This window comes from Penicillium cataractarum (genome assembly GCF_028827025.1).
Source record: "Penicillium cataractarum strain IBT 29864 chromosome Unknown utg000004l, whole genome shotgun sequence".
NCBI lineage: Eukaryota > Fungi > Ascomycota > Eurotiomycetes > Eurotiales > Aspergillaceae > Penicillium > Penicillium cataractarum.
The window spans coordinates 2,274,710-2,294,809 of record NW_026622740.1 but is presented as its reverse complement, the minus strand read 5'-3'; the positions used below and the strand labels follow the sequence as shown (position 1 = coordinate 2,294,809).

The window sequence follows — 20,100 nt, the reverse complement described above, 5'->3', positions numbered from 1 at the left end:
GGTAACTAACACTAATATCAAACCCACAAACTGTGAAACTACCCTTAGTCTTTCTCTGTCCTCTAAATACTACATATAATATTATAAGATCATGAAGATCACCTTGGAAACTTTCATTCTGATATTTTTGAAAAGTAATCTAGGTGACGGTATAACTGCCGCCTTGGGAAGTGATTGACTCCTGAAGCATAGGGCGAGTTAGTCACCCCGGTGCCGTCAGCAGATCACTGAGCGAACATGAATGGCTCCCTGAGCAGCCTGGTGGCTCACCCCAATGCTCAGGCTAATGAGCCCATTTGGTTTCATTTTGCCTCTTTATTCCCTAATGTGCTCCGAGGATAACTGCACTGCCGCCTACTTCCGGTGTTCCTGGGAGCGAAGGCCAGGATATAACGTACTTACACGTTGTTATGGTAACTTCGCCTCCTCCCCTACTACCAGTTAATCGACTCGACCTGTCCTGAAAACTATGTGAGTTTTTGAGAACAATCACTATCTATACTCTATACTATTCACTCTTTCCTTCACAGTGCATACCCCAATTGTTTCCTAAACCGTAATCTAACACCCCCCAACCTACGTTTTAGCGAGTCGTGTATTATCCTTTCTATATACTAGTATCTTTTTCCCTCTTAGTAAGAACGTGTGACGTATAGTACAGTATATTACAAGAAAATCCTATACACAGCCACATCTGTGCCCCTCTATGCCTATCGATCTCCTAGGTCCCGGCATCTATTTCTCTCCGACACTACTATCTCGAAAATTGCTAAAAAATCTACATAGTATAGCACCGAGACTGCCCTATTAAAGCTACACTTTCTTAACGATATAATACAAAGTCAGTCACTTACCACCTCTAAAATGGCTAGCGCACCTAAATGCAGCAAACGTACGATCAAAAATTTCCGCAGGAACTTACGATAGGTCGACAGTGTCAATGCTCCTTTAAATCGTATCGGCCGGAGAAAAAACATCACACCGCTAATACTAGAAGCGCTCTAATCACAACCTCAGTGAGGCTAAGTAGCGCGACTATCTTTTTACTACCACGAAGGGACTGCGCGAACACATCTCTTAGTCCGCTGTACCAGAGAAATTTTCTCGAAGCACCTATAACTATTTAGGTCAAAATAGAAAGGAAATACCCCGCTAGTTCTCACCAATTTTCCAGGTGGCCCCTTCTAGGGGTGTGCTGGTCCCGCTCCCTATCCTGAGCTAGTAGCTAGGTCAGCGGTGTGTATTTAGAAGTTTAGGATCCACACTATAGCGCACTAGTAAAGACCTCTTTGGTTTATGACTTTTCCTATTTAGAGATCGTGAGTATACACATCCTGAGACTCGTTCTGCGTCGCGAAGTAGCCCATCGCGCGGAACAACCGCATAGTCTTAGACTCCTGTCGGGCACATATCTCCACTCCTCGCCCGTAAAGATGCTCCGTAATAGCCTGATAGACCCTGTTCTTCTCCGCCCGATGTACCTTGACTTCTAGCTCCATAAGGTGCAGGGACTGGGCAGCCACATCGTCTAGGACAGCCCCGTATCCCGCCAGGCGTAGCGCCTTCCATTTAGAATTTAGGTACGGACCGTATCCAACGAGCTTCTCCCAGGTAATATCACTCTGGAACTCCTCCGCCAACTGCCTTTGCTTTGCACTCCAGAGATTAGTTCCCTTTAGGGAATTTTGTCTCTTGCAAATAAAGGTCGTCTTATTGCCGTATCGATCCCACCGACACACGTTCGCGTGGTGGCGCATATGAGAACCAGGTGTCGCCAACTGCACCTTCACGATCGAGATCTCTTGGCCACCACGAAATTTAGTTCGGAACATGAGTCCCTGGGGCGTGTACAGCGGGGGAGAGGTATCATAGTAGGTTATCGGGTCCAGTTTATCTGGATCGCGGGCAGCGACGCCCAGCTTCGTCAACACGGTGTAAGGATTCGCATCGCAGATCGACCATTGCAGACTGACTTGGTCTTTGATTTCAGGCCAGCAGCTAGAGGGAGTGACATAGTAAAACAATGCAACGAGGCCCAGGAGCTTCATGATTGGTTGTTGAAGAGAACCGGTCGTCGATGTTGGGCAAGTTACGATTTCGTTGAGAACCCCTGGCCCTCTAGCACCAATTCCACTCTACCAATGCCGACAAGCGCTATTATGAGCCCCCGGATCGAGCTTTTCTCGTGAATCTGATCAAGCAGTGTGTCGCGACTAATAAAGTCTGGATGACGTCGAAGTGGGACAGCCGATACAGTATTGGGCTAAGTGGAGTTTCGGGCGGTGCTGCCTTATGATGGGTATCAGCTAACTTAACCACAGAACCGACACCACGGCAACCACAGAACATGGCCGAAGACGCGAAAATTGTCCTAACAGGTGCATGGCTCAACCACGGCGGCAGCTCTCGAACCGTCTCGGCATATACTGTGGAGATTTACAGTTTTTTATATGGACTGACTCATGAGTGTTGAAATCTGATAGTTAGCTTGAAAACCGCGATATGGTCAAGCAGGGGTTTCTTTATACTGTAACCTAATGCGGACTAGCGTGGTTTGCGGTATGAGCCGAGAAACAAATTGATGTGTATCTGGAGGGCTATCTATTTTCGACTCTAGCTGTATATGCAAGGATCAGTGGTGTATTAAAAAGCAGGAAGTTGATCGGGAAGAGTGGTGAGCCTTGGGAGATGCTTGTGGTCGTTGGAAATTAATCGGTGAGGAAGCCCAGTAATTTAGTCTGTGGGTCCTCCCTGTGAGGCATGACTGAACCCACTCCGCGAACCACTCAAGCTTGAACTTTCTAATATTAGACAGTAGCTGTTGGTATGAGGCGTTGTTGTATGTGCCTGCTTGATCTAGTAGGAGCACCGACACCTTCTTCTTTACCCCTCACGCCCGATGCACACGATCAAAGATAAGCTGAATTCTCTAGCAGGGTAGGCACCGCATCTTCGGACATCTCTCCTTCGAGAGCAAGGTTTTAGAATTCGGCGAACACACCGAACTCTCTGCCAGTCTGGTGAAGGCAGAATAGTTTATTTCGGGCATTATTTACAAACGGTTAACAACGAACGCTTGCCTCATCCATAGCTTTCGTGCATTTTTCTGGCATGTACAGGAAGTATCGCTTCATCAGCTCGCGCCCTTGTCTCGTAAGCCTCAATTCAACTGATTAAGAACATATATGAACGGTTAGACTAATCAAGCAGGATGATGATACATAAGAGAGGCAGTACCGTTTAGAATGTCTCCAAAGGTTCAAATTGGATCGATCATTTTAACGTTGATCGACCTGTCCACACGAGTGGACGTCCTCTTGTAAAGAATTTTGGTGTAGGGAGAATATAAAGTAGTTGGAGCATCAATATTTTAGGATTACAGTGCCTGTTCATTGCTATTCGTACTGTGGTACTTCGGTCTACACTAGTTTTCATATACGGTCTAGTCATCTATGTAGTTAGCAAGACCCTGCGAAACATGCTCCACAGATAAAAACTTGATGCCCATCCTATGCGGTCGGTGGAAGTGCGGCAGACATTTGTAGGACAATGGCCTTAAGAGTGCCACTAACGGATCGGGCAGGGAGTTCAAAGGTGACCCAAGTAGCAGATCGAGAGAAGAGGAAAACCGATATCACGGAAAAGAATAAAAAAAACCAATAAAAAGCGGTAACGACTGACGCCTAGATAGCATCTGGTAATCAAAGAGACAAAACACTAGACGGCCTTTGAACGACGCGTAGCGAACAGGAGCTACGGGTTAGTGGGGGCAGGGTCTCTCAGTATTGAAAGAGCCGACTCGAGTATAGTCTAGCACCTTACTGAAGGACCTTTCCTATTTTGTATTTAGCGGCTACAATTAGATAACATAAACGACGTGACATGACGAAATTCTTGATTGTCTACCCTGAATACCCTGCGTGAAGGGTGAGCAGATCCCCTGGCAACCATAAGTGCTCAGGGAGCATACGGAAATTGTGATGAGAAAAGAATCACGTGGGTGCCTGATGACTAAGATTATGGTAAAAATGACTCTTTAAAACAGCGTCAAGAGTAGCCGTTTTTGGCGTCGAATTTACCGTTATCTAGCGTTGTGGTGTAATATGAAATGTGAGAATCGTTAAAAACCGTGAAGTCCACCAAAAACCGTCAATTTCGTTAAAATCGCAAAAACCGCAAAAATCGTCAAAACCTCAAAGTAGAGAACCTTAATAATCCTCCTCGTCAATTTCCCTCGCCTTGCGCTTACGAGAATCGTAAGCACGTCGGACCTTGCGAGGCTTAAAGGAAGTCTCACCTTCCTCATCCTCGTCCGCAGCAGAGGCAGAACCACCAAGACCAGCAGTAGAACCAGCAGAAGTATCAGTTGCACCAGAGGTAGCAGGTGCAGAGCCACGAGTAGCAGGGCTAATGCCAGTTTCCCGGATCAGCTTGCGACGGGCGTTGCCGTACAAGACCTTGATCGAGGAGTAGGCATAACCGAGCTCTCGGGCCAACTTCTCGTAGTCGACCGGGTTCTGGTAAACAATCAAGTTAGCGATGTGAGAGATAGAGATAAGGAAGAGAATGTGTAGTAGAGAGACTTACCCGGCTGCCGTCTGGGGATGGGCATAGGATCCCGTACAAGAGGACCGTCACCTCCTTGTCGGTGAGGCCCAGGGACTTGGCGGAGACACGGTTGGCGGCCATGTCTGTGGTGGGGGACAGGGAAGAGGTTTATATGTGAAATGTGTGGGTAGAAGAAAGTGAGAGAAGGAGGGAGATGGGCGTGGATGTAGAAGAGTGGTGAAGGGTATCGAAGTATGTTGAGGTTGAAGGTAGAAGGTAGTAGATGGATGTATGAGTTGGAGCATGTAGAGAGAAGTTGATGAAGGAAGAAAGAAGGAGATTGATATGTAAGTGAGTGGATGTTGGGTAAATGTATGGTGAAGAGTGACCAGAAAGTGGTAACTCGGCTTGTGATAAGAGAGAAAAGGTTGTGGGAGTAGAAGAGAAAGGAAAGATCTTGGAAGGGCGAGGAAAGCGGTTTTATGTTCGCTATGAAAAATGCAAGTGCTTTAAATAGGGAGAGATCCTGGTTTTCATAGGGCTCTCACTTGCCTCGTCGTAGCCTGATAGGGGAGAGTTGACGGAAACGATGTTTACCCGATTTTATGGAGATTTCCATTCTCGACTGGTTATCTACACTCGATAGAGAAGACAATGATTCTATCGCCATCCTGAGATCTCTAGCTCCCTAGAAAGATCTATCTGCTGGCTTGCCGATGAGAAAAAAAAAGTGTGATAACCCCTTCGAGGTGGCCATAATACTATCATTACCTTCTACCTTACAACTAAATTTCACCCAAGACGTATATTAGCCATGCTTTTGTTGATCCATAGACGCTATTCTGCTCTATCGACTTCACCAGTTCCGACACCAAGGGGAATATATGCAGTCCCACATAAAAAAAGAAAATCAAACAGTAAACGCCATTCCATCAAGTACGTGCTCATGACCAGGTCGTAGGTGGTATATGCAGAGAGGGGGGCAAAGGTTTTGGTGACAAGGGGGAAAAGAAAATCAAGCGCTCAATGGAGCATCTACATAGTCACATCCATCGTGTCATCGCCGGCATCCAGAGCATTCTGCTGCTCGGGGTCCAGAACGACGACACCCCGACCACGGCCGGCGAGCAATTCACGTCGGACTTCGGGTCCAATATCCTTGTGGCCACGAACAAGGAGCAGATCCAGAAGGGCTTCACGCTGATCCTCGGTGATATCGTTACGGTAACGCTGAGCAAATACCAGGAGAGACTGGTGCCACAGGACGGGCAGCTTGTAGGCCTTGGAGCTACCGGGGCCATCCGTCATATCGTCGACGGTCTCGTTGCGGAACCGCAGGAAGTGGAAGACCAAAGCATCGATGACCTTGTACGGCATGGCGTACTTCTTCTCCAGGAACACCCGAATGAAAGTGTTGACGGCACCGGTGCTCTCGAGCGAGCGCATGGACTGCTCAGCGGCCAAGTCACACATGCGAAGGAGTGCAGCAGCAGAGTGAAGAACGGGAATGGACACGCGGGCGATCACCGAGGAGACGATGTGAGCCTCACGGAGGGAGCAAGTGCCGCTAGAAACCAGCGGGAACAGCAAACCCTTGAAGAAGCATGCGGGCTTGTACAAAGCCTTGCGCAGGGCATTGTAGGTGTGGACGTTCAACTTCTTGGTCTCGTGAATCTCTTCGCGGACACGGTCCAGAAGCACAGTCGAGATGAACTCTTGAGCCACCCAGGGCTTGGCGGAAATGAAAATGCGAGTCGCGGCATACACGGCGTTGGCGGTCCATCTCTCAGGCTGGGTGATGTCGAGAAGAGTCGGCCAGTTGGGCACGGATGGAAGAATCTTGAAAGGCTTGGGAAGGGGACCGGACTTGTAGCGGGAGAGAATCATGCCGACCCTAGATTTCCGTTAGTTAGACTCGAAGCAGAAAATGGCTCGGAATTTTCACATACTTCTCATATACCTCCACAGCCTTGGCTGGGATCTGCACAGCATCCTCGGGGATACCACCACCTTGGATGTAGGGTCCACCAACGTTCTCGCCGTTCAGCTTGGCTTCATGCTCGGCAATCTTCTCCAGAATCAAGTCGGCAAGGTTTGTTGTCTGTTGCTGTATCTGCTCTCCAGGCTGTCGCGAACCGAAAATAGGATCCTCATCGTGGCCACCGGGCATGAACTTGTTGAACATATCCAGGTCATTGGGGTCAACCTCCTGCAAACGTTGTTAGAGGAAAGCTCCGGTAGGATAATCTGCACGCTTTAAAGAACAAATCCTTACAATGTCCTCGACCTCTTCCTCCTCATCAACCCAGCCATCATTCTCAAACTTGTCATCATCCGACAGAGCCTCATCTTCAAATCGAGTGTCAAAGTCAAAGGCTGGGTTCGACTTTGCCGGAGCCCCGCCAAATCGTAGCTTTTGTTCGGCCGCATCCTCGTCTGCCAATTCCTGACCGATCTGAAGAATCTTGCGCGACATCTTCGCATCAATATAGCGCTCGCCATTCTCGCCCTCCTCGTCGTCATCCTGCGACTGGCGCTTGCCCTTCTTGCTGGTGCTGCTTGTTCGGAGATGCCCCACGGCAGAGATATCGTCCGCGAGGGGGTTGTGCCTGCGCGCGGCGGCGGCGGCTCGGGAGCTGGTAGCCTTGGGCATAGTGAATGTTTTCCTCCAGGTGCCTTATTCGAAACCAAGGAAATGCGTGAATCCGTCGGGCTGCTCGGAGTTTGTTGCACGACAATCCGTCGATCAGTTGTGTGTAAATTTATGGATCATGTGATCTAATCAGTATTTTTTTTTTGCCAGGCGGAGACCCACTCACTTTTTTCCATCTACACCGCCTACCCAGATAGCTTGACCGCCTTGCATATCGCCGATGCTTTTCTGGCGCGAGAGCTTCTTCAAGATGGCGCGCTCGTCAGGTACGCCGAAGTTCAGTCATTTCGTGCATCTTCTGGTTCCTTGAGATATCCTGGATGGACTGTGAAGAAACTTGAACTAGTGCATCCACTGGACTCAGCGACGACCTCATTCATATCTCCATACTGCTTGTGCGACTGCGTCGGGGGCTGCATCTTTCTACTGGACCCGCGCCATTCAGGTAAGTAATTGTCGATGCCGCAGTTTCGCGAGGCTTATAACGTGGCCTGGAAGTTATAAGGCCAGATTTGATGCTTTGACTATATATGCTAACCGGTTCAGCTCGAGTTGCTCGTTCACCCAGCTCAATCTAGCTGTTTTCAAGCAGACCCATCCGAGGTTCATCCCATCAGCTCAATTCTGCTCTTCACCCTCCGTCGAACCCACCACAATGGCGTCCCAAGCTCCCGGATCCTCAGCGCCCTCTTCAAATATCAACTCCCCTCTCCTCCCACCAGGCAATGGCCCCCTCCTCAGCGGCGCATTGTCCGACCTGAACAGCCGATCCTCTCCAGCCCCCGCCAGCAATGCTTCGGTACAGGGTGGTGATGCAGCTCGCGCGAAGCGCAACAAGCGAGATAGTCGCAAAAAACGCGAAGCAAAAGGCCTAGATCCGGAAAGCGCACCACCGCCCAAGAAACGCGCAACGGCTGCAAGCATTGCCCGTCCCAGCTCAGAGCTTTCAATTCTCCGCCCATTGCTACTTGCCGAGCCCCGGGCATCAGATCGGTCACCTCCACAACCGCGCCAATTCAACCTTGTTACAAGCAAGAGTTCACAGGTCCTGGGACAGACGTGGGATTTCTACGAGGTTGTCGATAAACTCACGAACAAGAACGGCTTCCGCTACAGTTACGCGATCGGTGATCCGGGCTTCCCCCATATCAAGTACCGACAGACCGATGTCCAACCATACCACACACGCTTCAGCTTCGAGGACTCTCCCGCTGCGATTTTCTTCTCGCAGGACGCTAGGGCGGTAACCACAAGTGATGCATGGCATACGGCGCGCGCAAACGTGTGCGCTCGGGAGGGATCATATTATTACGAGGCGCGGGTCATCAGTGGCCGAGTGAATGATGCACAAGCAGCACCTCAAAAAGGCGGACCCGGCGCATCCCCTCGTGGGCATGTCCGACTCGGTTTCGCTCGACGTGAGGCTGATCTGGATGTCAACGTGGGTGTCGACTGCTACGGATATGGCATTCGGGACGTGAACGGCGAAGTCGTCAATCGCATGCGCTGCGAATTCTTCTTCCCCAAGGGTGAAGGCATCAACGAGGGCGATATCATCGGCATGCTAATCACCCTTCCCTCTCTCTCACTACACAAGAAAATCGTCGAAGGCACGTACGACCCCGCTGTAGATGGCGATGGATCCGAGCCATCATCCGGGGTCCCTACAGCTGCCAATATCATCCGAGACCGTATCCCTTTCCACTACAAATCCGACTTTTGCTGGCAACAGTCCAACGTCTTTTCTACGAAACACCTCCGCGACTACGCCTTCAATCTGAAAGAAACCCCCACATTCGGGCCTCCCTCCCCGCTGAACAGTGAAGATCCCACTCTCCGCACATTACCCGGTTCCAGCATAACTATCTTCAAGAATGGCGTGAAGATGGGTACACCCTTCAAAGAGCTGTATGCTTTCCTACCACCAGCGAGCCGTCTCGCCAACGGCACGAATAACCTTGGCATTGGCGAACGCGAGAACGCCGACGACGGCATGATCGGCTACTACCCAGCCGTCAGCTGCTACGGCGGCGGCGCCGTCGAGTGCCGCTTCGAAGGCCCATGGTGGGTAGGACCGCCCGAGCAAAATGAGCTCGGCGGTCCCGTCCGACCCATGGGCGAGCGCTTCAACGATCAAATCGTCGAGGACGTGGTTGCCGATATCGTCGACGAGGTCGAAGCCATGTTCACCTGGGGCGGTGTCGACGGCGACGTGATTGGCAATAATAATGCGGAGCTAGACGGTACCGCGTCTAGTGCCATCGGGGGCACGGAGGTCTTGCAGAATGGTGTCGGCGCTGCGCTTGCTACGGCCGGTGCGGCGGGGGCTTCTGATTCTGCTGTGAATAGTAATCAAGCCACGCCAGCTGCGAATCCGGTGCTGGAGGATGCGATGAGTGTTGGTACGGCTGGGACACCGAGTCATGCTGCTGACGCTCCGGCAGGTGCGGATGAAGATGTTGAGATGACTTGATGTTGCAGACCATGCCTAAGCCCAGCTATTCTAACGTTTTGATCAACATGTGTACGATAAAAAATGGATAACCCAATACAATGCAATATACAGAAACAGATGGTATCATTGTAGTCATACAGATATAATAAGACATGATCTGAAAGGTAGACAGACTCCTGGGCTAGTCCTAACCATCCAACCTCCTCCCCTCCAGCAACTCACCAACCCTCATCACCAACTCATCATCGCCATACTGACCAATCACCTGAATACCAGCCACCTCATCCGCACCAGGATTCTGCTCAGACTCGGCCACAGTCACGGGCACCGAAATAGCAGGCAATCCAGCCAGACTAGCCGGAACCGTGAAAACATCATTCACGTATGCATCCAAGGACGACGAGCTAGCCGAGACATCAGAAATCCGCGGTGGTGCTGACGGCGCGGTAGGACAAACGATGACATCGACTTCCGCATCTGCGGGACGATCTGTCTCCGACGCCTCAGTCGCAGCGAATGGATGCGCAGCCGCAAAGACGGCATTGAAATCCTGCTGAACGAGTCGACGCACCCGCTGCGCCTGGATGAAATAATTATCCATCGCATCCGCACTCAAACTAAACGTGCCGAGGAGGATACGACGCTGGACCTCTGCGCCAAAACCAGCGCCACGCGTGTTAGCGTAGAGATAGCCATCTTTCTCTCCAGTGCTGTCCGGTCCCTCGGTACGAGTTCCGTATCGGACACCGTCGTATTTGGCGAGATTCGAGGATGCTTCTGCGGGTGCGAGGACGTAGTATGCGGAGAGGGCGTGTTTGGTTGCTGGTAGAGAGACGGGGTGAATGGTATGTCCTTGTTCTTGGAGGTGGGCTAGGGATAGGAGCCATGCTCGGCGGATAGAGGGTGTGAGCTCGGAGATGTTATATTCTAGCGGGACGCCGATGCGGAGAGGGGATGATGTTAGTCGGGAGGCGAGTCGTGGCGTTTGGAGGTGGGAGAGGATTCGGGAGCGTGAGGAGGATGTGATGTTGGTTGGATCGCGGGCGTCGTGTTTGTTTAGGATGGCTAAGAAGCTTGTTAGCTTGTTTCGAGACGCTCATGGATGGAGACAGAGACGTACAGAAGACGTCTCTCACGCTGGAGGTGTTCCTCCCCAGAATTCCTACTGTATCCAAGGAATTGGCATATGCTACCACACCCCATCGTGAGAGTACCCCGTACGAGGGTTTAAACCCAACGGTTCCTGTGTACGCCGCCGGAAGTCTGACGGAGCCTCCAGTGTCCGTTCCAAGGGCACTATACCATAACCATAGGGATTAGCATACATTTACATTTATCTGGCATCTCCATACTCACGCGTAGCACTGTTCTGAAGCAACAGCCACCGCACTCCCACCTGAACTTCCGCCAGCGGAAAGCTCCTCTCCATCCCGATCCCGTCGCAAGTTCTTTACAGCGCCGAACCGCGAATGCACTGAGTGCGATCCCATCCCAAATTCATCGAGATTGGTCTTTCCAGCAACCACAGCCCCGGCAGCCGCTAATTGATCGACAACGGTGGCATTGTATGGGCTGGTGAATTTGTCCAGAATGCCTGAGGCGCAGGTTGTTGGTAGATCGCGTGTGCAGATATTATCCTTGATCGAGATCAAGCGTCCGTCAACGGCGGATTTGGGGGTTCCTACCACAGAAAGGGTTCCAGTCAGTTTTAATGCTATGTGCTTGTGTACAATTTCCGAGTGCCCTACCTTGTTCGCGGCGTTGGTCTGCTTCCTTCACGCGATCGATCCATTGCCCCGCGCGGGGCAGCGGAGTTATGAAGGCGTTGAGGGCATGTGCATGTTGGTTTACGAGGCACCTCTCCGCTTCGCGTAAAAGGGACATCGAGGGTCTATTGAGTTCTGGTGAATACGAAGTGATTGAGCTGCGGACTGGAATTGAGATGTCCGAGCCTGGTGGCCCGTGCTTTCGAGGTTCCACCTGATCCGCAAAGATGCAGAAGTATACAAGAGAACTACAGTAAAGAACTCGTGGAACTTATAGAAGAATATGATAAATAGTCGCTATTTAATAAGGAATATTTCTATGTTTTTCCCTAAGTCAGTTGCTCTGGCTATCCTATAGGTACTCAATCATTAGTGCTAAGGGTATATATTTGATCTTGTTATCCAAGGAAGTCTGCCAGTAATGCTACAACGAATCGACAACGTACTGCAGAAATCTGCTTTACAAAGTTGTTAAAAAGGCCTTTCAAAATACCAAAATGTCCATATAAGATCGATAATAGCAAATGTATCTCAAAAACACGAATAATCAATCATTGGAGTCGAAACGTAGTCTCGCGACAAGAAGAACGCAAAAGATAAAAGTAGATACACTCAAAAATCATAACAGAAAGACACAGACAAAACTAGAAGACCCGAGTTCCTCCCTCCCTCTAATGCCCCCCCTCTAATATACCCCAAGGATAAAAATCCACTCAGCAGCTCGAAACCTTAAAGCTCCCCATCGAAGTGCTCAACTCGTGATCATTCCAATCATCCGAAGCAATGCCAATCTGGGTACGGCACTTGCTGTCGCTATACACGCGCAGGGTGCAGTCTGAGCCCCACTCATTCTCCCAGTCGATGATCTCGCCAGCACGGGAGGATGCCTTGGTGCAGCGACGGTTGTTCTCGCCGTCCCATTGTCCGGCGGTGGTGGAGAAGATCCATGCGTTGGCCATGGGCAGCACGGTGATCAGGGTGGCGATGGCGGTGGTGGTGAACTTCATTTTGATGATTGGATAAGAAGGGTTTGGATGGAATGGAAGGTTTGTAGTGTAGTTTGATATTGTGGAAGTCTTTGTGGAAGATGCTTTGTGTTTGGAGGAGTTGATGAAGATCGTTAAGGGCAAGATTGTTGAAGGTATTTATATCTGATCAGGGACTCGATTGCTCTACATATTTTTGTGTGAACTCGATGTGAATTGACAATCAAAGTGTCCAATTCTCGTATCTCCACTTATCTCAAGACAAAAATAGTTGATCACGAAAGATCGGCCATCAAAAATGTAACTGGAAACAACTGCCAAGGACGTATACGATGGTCTAAAGGCACTCAATTGCTGGGCAGTTATACTGTCAAGCATTGTTTGTGAAGGTATTGGCAGATATCCATGAGGCTGAGAATAGAATATCGTCAATCCATGTTGTATTAGGAAGGGACTCGACGATGACTTCGTATAGTTCGGACTTGGTATCGTGGGGTCCTTTATGAGTAGCCAAATATAGCATAGTAACGTTTCATGTAATACTAAAAGAGAATACGAAGTCAGTGAATCCTCGATTGAGGTTTACTGTGCCAAGTCGAATATTCAAGAGCGCTCTCAAAATGTTACTTCATATGTAATAACTCGAGACCTATGACTGTCGCAGGTTCGGTTGCTGCATCGTGTGCTAAGTGTTTCTCTTTGAAGCATTGCACACATCCCAATCTCCACTTTCAACTGTTGCGCTTTATGATCATGTCCTACAGCGACAATGTCCCTTTCTTCCTTTGCCGTGTGCATTTATTGCGTCCAGATTGATTGCCCCAGACGTTATTCTAGCTATCGTTGTTATCAGCTTTAGTGTTTTTGATAGGCGTTAGGCAACGGCCCCATTGATTTCTTTCTGCTCTGGTTTACTTTGAAGATTTTGTTTGATTAAATGACGAGTAGCCATTTTTATGATATAGCTCTTGGTACCATGAGAGGCTCTGATTCCAGAATCCTTGTTTTGGTTTCATTTTTCTCAACCTGGAGCCTCGAGTATGCTTCACTGTCTTCTTGATTTTGAGAATGTTCTTTTACTTGCACGTAGGAGCAAGATCAGGTACGAGCGTAGATACTTCTGGACTGCTTAGGATAGTTCATACCTGTCGCTCATTGTTCATCTTTCAAGTCTATGCGATGGCGCTGGTCATACTAGGTGACTTTGCGAGGAGGTTCATGATTGATGAAGCCCCGGAAAGATCTGCACGCGCTTCGGGGTGGCTGAGGGTGACATGCATGGCCCAATCAGGTAGCCTTGTATGATGATCAAGCTCATGCTGGACTTGAGCTGAATAATAATACGGCTGGGCCAAGACTTTCCTCTCGTTGCGGATTTCTTGGCTCTCGTATCGGATTCTATGAATAGGTTGATTTGGGTGTTTACCTCTCGGCGTTGTGTAAATGTTACTTAATGCCTGGATACTTGTTTCTATGGATTATCCCTTGCGGCTCTAATTGTGAGAATGAAGAGAGAAGTTAATAGAAAAGGTATAGATTGTAGCATAGTAAATAGTAAGATCAAGGGGATATGTAGGTGCGAAAGTAGCGAGATGATCTTTCTGTGTGATTTTTAGAAGTCGAACTGCGGAGGAAATATAAAAAATTTCTATAACTGTCTGAATTTACAGGGTAAGAGTCGAAGGGGTACTCAAAATAATGCCTTAGGCCAAGTTTGAAAGATGATTGAGTATACACTGAAGTTGCCCGTTGCGCGTTGAGACTGCAAGTCGGCTAAAACCAAGTCCGCGGAGTTCACCATTCACTATGTACCCAGTCCTACCCAGTTTACACAGTCACCGAACAAAAAGAAAAAAATATATACACTACCTTGTTAACAGTTAACAGAAATCTGGTTTATAAATGTATATATCTCAATTTTAAAATACCCGTAGGCTCTCATTGTACAATTTCAACCATACTCTTGATCTTATAGTTCTGCTCTTCCTTCGGCCCGAGCTCGAATCGCCGAAAAGACGTCACTCTTCCCTTCCCGCCTTAATTAACCCTCGGCCAAAGTCTCCCCAACTTTTTCCTTCTCTCTTCTCTCCCCTCCAACCCTACATATATCCCACAATGCTATCACGTAGCGCAATTCGAGCTGCTACCCAAAGCTCTCGCCTTCCCGGCACAGCTCGCACCGCGAGCCTCGCCGCGACCGGCAAAGCTCCAGCTCCAGCTCCATGCACCAGCAGCAGCTCCACACTCCCCATCCAGGGCCGCCGGTACATCTCCATGTACGGCTACACACAAGCCAAGGCCCTGGTGTACTCGAAGTACGGTGAACCAAAGGATGTCCTCAGGTTAGTCGCGACTCAATCTCTTTCCATGCGCCCTCCAATATCTACCAAGCGCAATGCCATCTTCAAATCCTAACCCGCGAACCAGTCTACACAAACACTCTATCTCCGCACCCCACGGCACCCAGGTGAACCTACGCCTCCTCACCGCACCCATGAACCCAGCAGACGTCAACCAAATCCAAGGCGTATACCCCAGCAAACCACCCTTCGACACCTCCCTCGGCACCGCCGAACCCGCCGCCGTCGGCGGAAACGAGGGCGCCTTCGAGGTAATCTCCACCGGCGCGGGAGTCAAGAATCTCTCCAAGGGAGACTGGGTGATCATGAAGCGCACGGGCCAGGGTACCTGGCGGACGCACGCACAACTCGACGAGTCCCAGCTCATCCGCATCGAGAACAAGGACGGTCTCACCCCGCTGCAGGTTGGTACCGTTAGCGTGAACCCGGTGACTGCGTACCGGATGATTCGGGACTATTGCGAGTGGGATTGGATGCGGGCTGGTGAGGAGTGGGTTATTCAGAACGGGGCGAATAGCGGTGTTGGACGCGCTGCTATCCAGCTTTGTCGGGAGTGGGGGATTAAGTCTTTGAATGTTGTTCGGGGGCGGAAGACGCCCGAGGAGACCGAGGCGCTGAAGCAGGAGCTTAAGGATCTCGGTGCTACGGTTGTTGTTACGGAGGAGGAGATGTTGACGGGTGGATTTAGGGATATGGTTCATGAGTTTACCCGTCAGGGCCGCGAGCCTATTCGTCTGGCGCTGAACTGTGTCGGTGGTAAGAATGCTACGGCTTTGGCGAAGACTCTGGCGCCGGACTCGCATATGGTTACTTATGGTGCCATGTCGAGACAGCCTGTTGCTCTGCCTTCGGGCTTGTTGATCTTCAAGAATTTGACCTTTGATGGGTTCTGGGTGAGCAAATGGGGTGATAAGAACCCGGCGCTGAAGGAGAACACGATCAAGGATGTTCTGCAGTTGACTCGTTCTGGTCGGTTCAAGGATATCCCCGTTGATAATGTGGAGTGGAAGTGGGATGCCGAGGGGGCGCAGCTTGCAGAGAGTGTCCAGGGTACTCTGGGAGGATACCGCAGTGGAAAGGGTGTGTTTACCTTTACTGGTGGTGATGAGTAAAAGTCTCCTAAAGAAAAGAGATCTAGTGTATCATAATTTCTGATTAGAATGAATATACATGGACAATGTCTATGGTTACTTCGAAAAGTATGTGTAACAATATGCATAATGCATGCATGATAACATTAGTTGGTAAAAACAAGGGAATAAAGCTATAGGCATATGTAATACAGCATCACTCGCACTGCCAGTGCTTCCTCACCCATTCTAGGATGAGATCCGTCAAAGTGATATTCGGCATATACACATCACTCCCCTTGACGAAATCGAGCTCAAGACCAGCAAACTTGGCAGCCAGTGCTAGGTACGGTTGCACAAACTCAATGTAAATCAGATCTACCTTCTCCGGGACACCAGAGGAATTGGCAGAGATCAAGGCTTGAATGCAGTTGGGAACCCTGTAGAATGAGATTGGCGCATGAATCGTATCATCTCCATCTTCACCGGCGTCATCCTTGGTTGTGTACCCTGGCAGAATCTTGCCAGCAGTGTTAGGGGCAGACAGAGGCATCTGGCTTGAGCCGCTCATGTCAAAGGTGATCCGTTGGTCCGACATTTCGTCGTCATCGACGACAATCTCCTCGGGGCGTGCAAGCTGCTCGGGAGATACTAGAGGGAGCAAGGAGGGCTCCGTCTCGTCTTGCACGGTGGACAAGATTTTGGTCTGTTGGTTAAGAATCTCCATGATCAGTTGGACCTTCTCGTACGGAACGTCCTTTACATAGCGGAACCCATTGGTGAATGGGGAGATGGTCCAGGTAGTGTCCTGGGTGAATTCACCCTTGAAGATGTCGAAGCGGATAGCACCGGAGTTTAGTATAGCCACGGATGGTCTCTCGCCCCGAGATTCGTCTTTCAACGTCTCGGCCAGCACCTTGGTCTCCAGCCAGGTATAGATGCTGTTGGGGTTTGGATACGGGACTCTTGACATCCAGAGATCCTTGGGCGCGCAGCCATGGACTTGGTCGAGCTGCAGTGCAGTCCGCGACTCGGCGATCAGCTGAGAGACCTTGCGGCCCTTTTTAGTTGGGAAAGATTCGGCGTCCAGTCCCGTGTGATGGTAGAATGAAAAGAGGTTGTTGTCAAGATAGCGCCGGTTAAAAGTGGGGTGCGATGTCTTGCTTGGCCCATTGGTGGTAGAAAGTCCATCGATCGACATGAATCCAATGGTCTCCATGAATCGCCCACTAGCCAGCGCAACGGCTTTGGAATCATACTTTGCATAGTCACGGATATGTTGATGTCCGCCGAAGAACTGGATCGGCGTGTCCCACTGGATCCCGCGAATTTCCTTGTAGATCGCCCGATACTCTGATGAATGGGCGGGAACATGTCCGGCCACTAGGAAGAGATCGACTTCCGTGTCCCGGATGGCTTCTTGAAACCAGTCCTCTTTGATTGTATCCCCCACGCGTTGCACCACGGTGTTATTGTAGTTTCCGGTAAAATCGAACAAGAAGCCGAATGCTACGATGCGAATGCCCTGCTGTTTAGTAGTAAACTTCTTGTACCGTGGGGCCAACGGGACCAGCTCGCCCGTCTCGGGATGGTAAATGTCAATATTCGAGGCGAGATATTTGCCCCGGAAATTAGGCACGGTACGTAAGAGTTCGGACTCCGAAGTGTTCTGCTTGTATAGTTCATGGTTTCCCGAAGTGATCACATCGATATGTTGATGGCGGAGAATCTCCGAGAGATAAACACCTTTGGGCTCGGACGAATCATAAAGACCATTGCCTTCAACACGGTCACCCGTATCGATGACCAGCAAATCTTGTCCCTGGGCCTCTACCTTTTCCCGCATGCGCTCCGAGAAGGAGATATAGTCACCCCAGTCCGCCGAGAAGGATGGCCTACAACCACATCAGTTGGGGAGCTTACGAGCGGAGAACCTCCGGTGGAGCCTACTCCTGCAAGTGACCAGCCAGCCAGCCATGAGTATCGGTGGTATGGAGGAAATTCAGTTGCCCGAACTCGAGGTCTCGTAGGGGAGCGGAGATGGGAGACGGCGCGGAGGGCTGAGCGGCGAGCGCCGACGGGAAGAGGAAGGGCAACGCCGAAAACAACATGATTCAACGGGAGGGCCGCCAGGGATGAAAACACCCCCAGAGAAGAAGAGATGAAGGTATTGTCGTAGTTATTCAGTAGTGATTGTAGAGGATCCGTAGAAGAAGTAGAAGATCGTAAATGATAAGAAGCTTTCCGATGGGAAGCTCTGAAGCTCTTTTAATTACGGAAGGAGCTGCCGGTGAGATTGCTGAGGGCAGCTGCTGAGTCAGCGCCCAACATCTTCGGATTTGCATCTCAAAGATTCAAGCGCGGCTTTCCCTTCCCTTCCCAACGTCGTCTTTCTGGTCTTTTGGTCTTTTGGTCTCCAATCGCCTCCGTGCGGCTTTCTTCGACCTTGCGGACCTTGTCAATTGCTTCATCTTCCTCCTCCTTTTCCCCCCGACTTTCTTGCCAATTCCCCGCCATGGCCGCTCCCCGACTTTTCCGCCCAGCATCCCGGCTGCTCTCTTCGCGCCTCACTACCACTCCCCTGCGCCCGGCTTTCGCCCAGTCTGCTCTGCGCACTCGCAGCTATGCCACTGAGGGTGGTGTCAAGCAGGTCACTGTCCGTGATGCCTTGAACGAGGCCCTCGCCGAGGAGCTCGAGGGCAACGAGAAGACCTTCATCTTGGGTGAGGAGGTCGCACAGTATAACGGAGCGTAAGGAGTCCAATTCTATCTCTCTACAGGCTTTCCAAAGCAATATCTGCTACTGGGTTGTCCCAATTGACATCGAGTACTGACGTCGTTCCCCGTTTCCCGCAGTTACAAGGTGACGCGAGGTCTTCTGGACCGCTTCGGCCCCAAGCGGGTTATTGATACCCCCATTACTGAGGCCGGTTTCACTGGTCTCGCTGTTGGCGCTGCCCTGGCCGGCCTGCACCCTATTGTGAGTAATTTTCCGGAGACTCGTTGTCCCCAAAAACGCAACTAGACTGGATCTCGGAGTATACTAACCCGAACAATCGCAAATTGTCTAGTGCGAGTTCATGACCTTCAACTTCGCCATGCAGTCTATCGATCAGATTATCAACTCTGCCGCTAAGACTCACTACATGTCCGGTGGTATCCAGCCCTGCAACATCACTTTCCGTGGCCCCAACGGTTTCGCCGCCGGTGTCGCCGCTCAGCACTCCCAGGACTACTCTGCCTGGTATGGCAGCATCCCTGGTCTCAAGGTTGTCTCCCCCTGGAGCTCCGAGGATGCCAAGGGTCTCCTTAAGGCTGCTATCCGCGACCCCAACCCCGTCGTTGTTCTGGAGAACGAGTAAGTTCGCCATATCCACACTTTTTTTTGGATTTCTCCGGAGATCGGAGAAATCAGGGGATCGATATCGGCAATCAATGGATAACTAACAAAATTCCGTCTCCGCTTTATAGGCTTATGTACGGCCAGGCCTTCCCCATGAGCGAGGCCGCCCAGAAGAGCGACTTCGTCCTGCCCATTGGCAAGGCCAAGATTGAGCGTCCCGGCAAGGACCTGACCATCGTCTCCCTCTCCCGCTGCGTCGGCCAGTCCCTGACTGCCGCCGCTGAGCTTAAGCAGAAGTACGGTGTCGAGGCTGAGGTTATCAACTTGCGCTCCGTCAAGCCCCTCGATGTCGAGACCATCATTGCCTCTCTCAAGAAGACCGGCCGCCTGATGGCCGTCGAGTCCGGCTACCCCATGTTCGGTGTTGCCTCCGAGATCCTGGCTCTGTCCATGGAGTACGGTTTCGACTACCTGACTGCCCCCGCTGTCCGTGTCACCGGTGCTGAGGTCCCCACTCCTTACGCCCTTGGCCTCGAGAACATGTCCTTCCCCCAGGAGGACACCATCGTCAGCCAGGCCGCCAAGCTTCTGCGGTTGTAAAGTTTTGGAATCGCAATGAGCGTGCAGTAATAAAACCTTGTGTCTAGTATCCCCCTCTTCAACCTTTTTTCTCTTTCCATCTGTCTCCATCATTTCTTTTATTATATCGTTGTGTCCTCTCCCCCCCATCATCATGTCATTATCTATTGCCACCTAGGCAGATTCTTGGAAAGCTGTGTACGATTACCTTCCTTGGGTCTGTGCTATTTTTTCTCTTTTTGTGTGTTCCCCCAGCGTAAGTTCTTTTACTTAGAATGATATAGACATTGGAAGGTCCATACGCTCGTTTTGTTTCTCGTATGGTGAAGAATGTAGTTGA

General features: G+C 50.5%; 9 protein-coding genes across 9 annotated transcripts; 3 read left to right on the top strand and 6 right to left on the bottom strand.

Annotated features, from left to right (window-relative positions):
- Positions 1-1,310: 1,310 nt before the first annotated feature.
- N7496_005331 (uncharacterized protein) lies at positions 1,311-2,048 on the bottom strand (the record flags this gene model as incomplete). The annotated part of the gene is made up of 1 exon (XM_056698260.1): positions 1,311-2,048. One exon carries the CDS (start codon positions 2,046-2,048, stop codon positions 1,311-1,313), a length of 738 nt encoding a protein of 245 aa, XP_056556785.1.
- A 2,160-nt stretch (positions 2,049-4,208) lies between these two features.
- Positions 4,209-4,689, bottom strand: N7496_005330 (uncharacterized protein; the record flags this gene model as incomplete). Its single annotated transcript, XM_056698259.1, has 2 exons — positions 4,209-4,517; positions 4,588-4,689. 2 exons carry the CDS (start codon positions 4,687-4,689, stop codon positions 4,209-4,211), a joined length of 411 nt encoding a protein of 136 aa, XP_056556784.1.
- An 894-nt stretch (positions 4,690-5,583) lies between these two features.
- On the bottom strand, positions 5,584-7,201 carry N7496_005329 (snoRNA-binding rRNA-processing protein ENP1; the record flags this gene model as incomplete). Its single annotated transcript, XM_056698258.1, has 3 exons — positions 5,584-6,442; positions 6,498-6,757; positions 6,824-7,201. 3 exons carry the CDS (start codon positions 7,199-7,201, stop codon positions 5,584-5,586), a joined length of 1,497 nt encoding a protein of 498 aa, XP_056556783.1.
- Positions 7,202-7,856: 655 nt separating this feature from the next.
- N7496_005328 (SPRY domain-containing protein) lies at positions 7,857-9,674 on the top strand (the record flags this gene model as incomplete). The annotated part of the gene is made up of 1 exon (XM_056698257.1): positions 7,857-9,674. The coding sequence occupies one exon, from the start codon at positions 7,857-7,859 to the stop codon at positions 9,672-9,674; it is 1,818 nt and encodes a 605-aa protein (XP_056556782.1).
- Positions 9,675-9,843: 169 nt separating this feature from the next.
- N7496_005327 (glutamyl-tRNA(Gln) amidotransferase subunit HER2) lies at positions 9,844-11,540 on the bottom strand (the record flags this gene model as incomplete). Its single annotated transcript, XM_056698256.1, has 4 exons — positions 9,844-10,721; positions 10,777-10,952; positions 11,013-11,337; positions 11,405-11,540. The coding sequence occupies 4 exons, from the start codon at positions 11,538-11,540 to the stop codon at positions 9,844-9,846; spliced, it is 1,515 nt and encodes a 504-aa protein (XP_056556781.1).
- Positions 11,541-12,135: 595 nt separating this feature from the next.
- Positions 12,136-12,429, bottom strand: N7496_005326 (uncharacterized protein; the record flags this gene model as incomplete). Its single annotated transcript, XM_056698255.1, has 1 exon — positions 12,136-12,429. One exon carries the CDS (start codon positions 12,427-12,429, stop codon positions 12,136-12,138), a length of 294 nt encoding a protein of 97 aa, XP_056556780.1.
- Positions 12,430-14,523: 2,094 nt separating this feature from the next.
- Positions 14,524-15,880, top strand: N7496_005325 (enoyl-[acyl-carrier-protein] reductase; the record flags this gene model as incomplete). The annotated part of the gene is made up of 2 exons (XM_056698254.1): positions 14,524-14,750; positions 14,836-15,880. 2 exons carry the CDS (start codon positions 14,524-14,526, stop codon positions 15,878-15,880), a joined length of 1,272 nt encoding a protein of 423 aa, XP_056556779.1.
- A 175-nt stretch (positions 15,881-16,055) lies between these two features.
- Positions 16,056-17,949, bottom strand: N7496_005324 (metallophosphoesterase family protein; the record flags this gene model as incomplete). The annotated part of the gene is made up of 2 exons (XM_056698253.1): positions 16,056-17,733; positions 17,789-17,949. The coding sequence occupies 2 exons, from the start codon at positions 17,947-17,949 to the stop codon at positions 16,056-16,058; spliced, it is 1,839 nt and encodes a 612-aa protein (XP_056556778.1).
- A 404-nt stretch (positions 17,950-18,353) lies between these two features.
- On the top strand, positions 18,354-19,781 carry N7496_005323 (pyruvate dehydrogenase (acetyl-transferring) subunit E1 beta; the record flags this gene model as incomplete). Its single annotated transcript, XM_056698252.1, has 4 exons — positions 18,354-18,589; positions 18,695-18,818; positions 18,910-19,196; positions 19,310-19,781. 4 exons carry the CDS (start codon positions 18,354-18,356, stop codon positions 19,779-19,781), a joined length of 1,119 nt encoding a protein of 372 aa, XP_056556777.1.
- Between the last annotated feature and the right edge of the window lie 319 nt (positions 19,782-20,100).